The sequence below is a fragment of the Thermobia domestica genome, unplaced genomic scaffold (genome assembly GCF_964235325.1).
Source record: "Thermobia domestica unplaced genomic scaffold, izTheDome1.hap1.1 HAP1_SCAFFOLD_652, whole genome shotgun sequence".
Lineage (NCBI taxonomy): Eukaryota > Metazoa > Arthropoda > Insecta > Zygentoma > Lepismatidae > Thermobia > Thermobia domestica.
This window is the reverse complement of record NW_027656362.1, coordinates 93,970-98,360: the sequence shown is the minus strand read 5'-3', so window position 1 is coordinate 98,360 and position 4,391 is coordinate 93,970. Positions and strand designations below refer to the sequence as shown.

Below are 4,391 nucleotides of genomic sequence, written 5' to 3'. Positions count from 1 at the left end.
GAGTAAGGAAAACCTTGTACTACAGCTCCGGTAATGAATAAATCATTTTGTACCTTTCAATAGCACGTGTTACTCTAGTGCAATGATCATTTTGTTTCTTCGAACAATGTTTTTTTTAAAGATATGGTGTAGAATGTGCGAAATCCTAACTAGCATTCGCTTCCACTTATTTCATCTATAAGAAGACCATTCAGCGGAAATACGACACATGGCTACGGCATTCTCTTGCGAGAGGTTTGCCTCATATCAAGCCAGTCTGAGCATTGGAAATGGTACGTCCCTTGAATTTGACCCGATTTGTTTCTCTGTTCCGCACACTCGAGTGCGATGAAATTCATGGTGCTTGTCGAGTTCAATGTGTAATCTCATTTGCATAAAACCTAACGGAGCGCGCCCCCTCTTTTGAGCGATATACAAAAAAATATGTCAATCAAATGCGCGCCTTTCACTCTTAGTTATGGCCACCATTATTTATATGTGAAGGTCTTAGGCCACGATTTCTTCTCACATCAAATTGTATGTGCGCAACGCAAACGGGAAAATTAGGCAATTTTGGAACAGTTCCTCTGATACTCTATTAAGCGGATGTTATTTATGAACAGCAAAATCAAACATTTTCTTTTGCTTGATTTTAGTTGTACACATCATGAAACGTGTTTCTACGAAGTTTCAGCTAAATTGAAAATTATGAATTTGCCGAAAATCGCATTTTAAGTTCAAAGTTTACAGTATTGCAAGACATAGAGTATAAACTATTATATAGACGTTTGAGAGAAAACAAAAGTATTGAGCTTAATCGGTAGATAGTAAGCGTCCCTCACACCGGGAAGTGCCACATAATGATATTGACATGTTTTTGGTTTTAAAAGTAGTGCGTAATTGGCCTTTATTTTTGTTTACGCACTGCAACTTCTTGTAGGAAGTCTTGAATGGAAGAGAACTTAGTCCACAAATCTGATTACATAGACATATCATTGGCACTGTTGAAAAAAGTTTTAAAACATCTACAGCTTGTAAAGTGTGTAAAACTGAAGTTACTACCGAGTCAGCATCCTCTCCATCTTATTTAATTGCTTTCGTATAACAGTGAATTAAGTTTTCATTTATGTGCCACAGATAGTACATAATAATGACCTCACTTATATGGAGACCTGTCATGTAATTCACCATTTACTGATTTCAGATAAGGACATTTCACCTGACGTGAAGACAAATGTTGCTCTGATTTGTCTGCCACTGTTGCTACCTGTGGTACCCATCAAGAGGAACTGTAAGAGGACAACATGGCGCCCATCAAAATTGGAAATACGTGATGGATTCATCACACACATTACATCTGACAGTCACCTGCAGAACACAATTCAACAGAGGAAAGAAAAACTACAAAAACTGGGGGCTACATTTCAGCCTTTGGTTGTTCTTGTGGGTGAGGACATAACGTCAGTTACATGCTCCTATGTCGTCGTCGAGAACACTTTGTACAAATTCAATTCATTACAAAGCGCTGTTGACACATGTTTCAAAATCTTTCATGCTACTAGTGCTAGGTATCCTGAGGAGTCAGAAAGTGTCTGGTTGTTAATGCAAAGGGGATTTTATGGTATTAAAACAGTTCATGATAGAATGACTCAAGGTGTTCGGTGTCTCATGTCTGATTTAGGCATAAGTGAACCACAATAAAGATACATAATGTTTACCTGTTTTGCATGTAAAAAGAATTTCAATCGTCCATCTGATATTCAATATCATACAAGAAATGTGTGCAAAAATATGGCAAGAGGTACCATGTTTCCTTGTACATATGAGGGTTGTTACAGGTATTTTTCATATAATAGATCACTGCAAAGACACATATCCAATGTACATAAAAATAAAAAGCAATGTAGTAATAGGAGTAGTAGTGTACTGTTAGCAGACAGTGATGTAACTGTATTGCAGTCACGTGGTAATTTGTCACAGCCTGTTGTAGAGAAAAGTAGTCAAGTTGTCACAAACGATACAGTACAAAATGTAGTGGAGGATCATATGAGTAAATTCATTTCTAAACTGTATGCACATCCAACTTTTAGCCGTTCACATGTACAAGTTGTGGTTGATGGAATGAAATCCTTATTTAGTCACAATGTGAAGAGATCTTTACAAGCAATGGTTTTAGAGCACGCAGGTGTAGAAGAGTTGCCTGGTAAGTTTCAATTAGCTCTTGAAGAAGTTCTCTCAATAGAACCTCTAAACGGGTTTGAAACGGATTACAAGCGTTTACAATATTTTGAGGTTTTAGGCACATACATTAGTCCACAGGAAGTTTTAATTGGGGAACGCATGGAAAGAAGACACACGGCTTGTGGTAGCAACATAGAATCTGTTCCTTGTACTATGCAAATGATTCCATTGCGAGTATTATTACAAAAACTTTTCAGTAAGGACTCATTTATACGTGAAACATTGAACTACTTGCAATATTTGAATAACTGTGAAGACAATGGCAGTCCTCTTTTGAACATAATTCATGGTTCTGTATGGAAGAACATGCAGCCTTCACAAGAATACTCAAGACATACATTAGTAGTACCTGTTATTATTTTCTTTGATGATGTTGAAATTGGGAACGCACTGGGGTCACATGCTGGAATTCATAAATTAGGTGCTATATATCTTTCACTTCCACTTCTGCCCCCTTACTATGTGTCACAGTTGAAGAATATTTTCCTTGTATCTTTATTTCATTCAGCTGACAGAACAAAATTTGGAAATGCAGTTACGCTTCAAAAGGTAATAGATGAACTGAATTTCCTAAGAAAAACTGGCGTACAGGTATCAACAAGCTGTTTTAAAGGTGTTGTAAAATTCATTGTTCCTGCTATAACTGGTGACAATTTAGGGTTGAACAGTATTCTGGGTTTTGTTTCAAATTTTGTTGGTAATCACTGTTGCAGGATATGCAATGCAAATAAGAACGAATTACAAAAATTAACCACAGAGGTTCCCACTTTGCTCAGGAGTGTTCTGACATATGAAGATCAGTTGCAGGTAAATGATGTATCTAAGACTGGCATAAAGGAGAAATGTGTGTGGTTAAACCTTGAAGGGTTTGACCTGTTTAACAATGTTGCTGTCGACATAATGCATGATTGGTTTGAAGGTTGCTGTCGTTATGTAATGTCATTCATTGTCAATTATTTGGTACAAGAAAGTAAAGCAATTACCATTGAGACTTTGCAAATGAACCTTGCTAACTTTAATTATGGTCCAGATTCCAATTCAAAACCTACAAACTGTATTCAGATTGATGGGGGGAACATAAACATAAAGACGTCAGCTCACGAAATGCTTATTTTGGTGAGGTACTTTGGCCTATTGGTGGGATATTACGTACCCACTAACAATTATGTTTGGCTGTTGTATATTCAATTACGCAAAATTACAGAAAGACTTCTAAATAACAGGGTTTATGATGATACTGTGATTCAACTACAAACTTTGATAGCAGAGTTCAATGAAATGTACTGTTCATTGACAAAATGTCATTTGAAACCAAAGTTTCATTTCCTCACCCACTACCCTGCAATGATGAAAAAATTTGGACCACTGAACCAAATATGGACCATGAGATTTGAAGCAAGACATAGAATTTCAAAGTTCATGGCTAATGTCTCACACAGCAGGGTAAATGTCTGCAAATCAATTGCAATACGAAATCAATTACTCGTTAATGACTTACTTCTTAATAACAATTTGACACATCACATTTCTCATGGAAAAAAGAGGAGGTTTAACAGTGATACAGCAATAGAGGTTAAGCAGAGGTATGCATTACACTCTGAAGCAGACCTTATGTCTGTTACAAAGGTTAAAGTGAAGGGCCATACCTTTTCTTTGTCTTCTATAATTGCACTTGACATTGATGAATCCAATGGACTTCCTGTTTTTGGTCAAGTAAAAGACATTATAATTCATGATGATGATATAATTTTTTCCTGTGTAGCTTTGGACACGATTGCCTTCTATGAACATGTTTTTGCTTACGAGGTCTGTGTAACAAATAACCATCTGTTTGTAAAGTATGATGAGCTGTTAACACCACTGCCACACACTTACACAGTGATGACTGATGGTGTAAAATACATTACACTTCGATGGCCAATTGATTAGAAAACAGTTTGAAATTGGTGAATCTTGTAAACTGGTTGTTGTGTAAACATAAAAGAAACTCAAAATTTTCAGTGTTATCATTCTGTATACAGTATATACTTATGAATAATTATGTAATGGTGTTACTAAGTAATCATATTTCATACCTGTAATTTATATTATTAAGCATCAATATTTTAATGAAGTCATATCGTCCTTTCCATGGGTTGTCAACTCACACAGAAGATCTTGTCGATGTTAAT

At 36.1% G+C, this 4,391-nt stretch overlaps 1 protein-coding gene across 1 annotated transcript; it reads left to right on the top strand.

Annotated features, from left to right (window-relative positions):
• Positions 1 to 1,770: 1,770 nt before the first annotated feature.
• Positions 1,771 to 4,149, top strand: LOC145677140 (uncharacterized). Its single transcript, XM_081747786.1, has one exon. It carries the CDS (start codon positions 1,771 to 1,773, stop codon positions 4,147 to 4,149), a length of 2,379 nt encoding a protein of 792 aa, XP_081603912.1.
• The last annotated feature ends 242 nt before the right edge of the window (positions 4,150 to 4,391 follow it).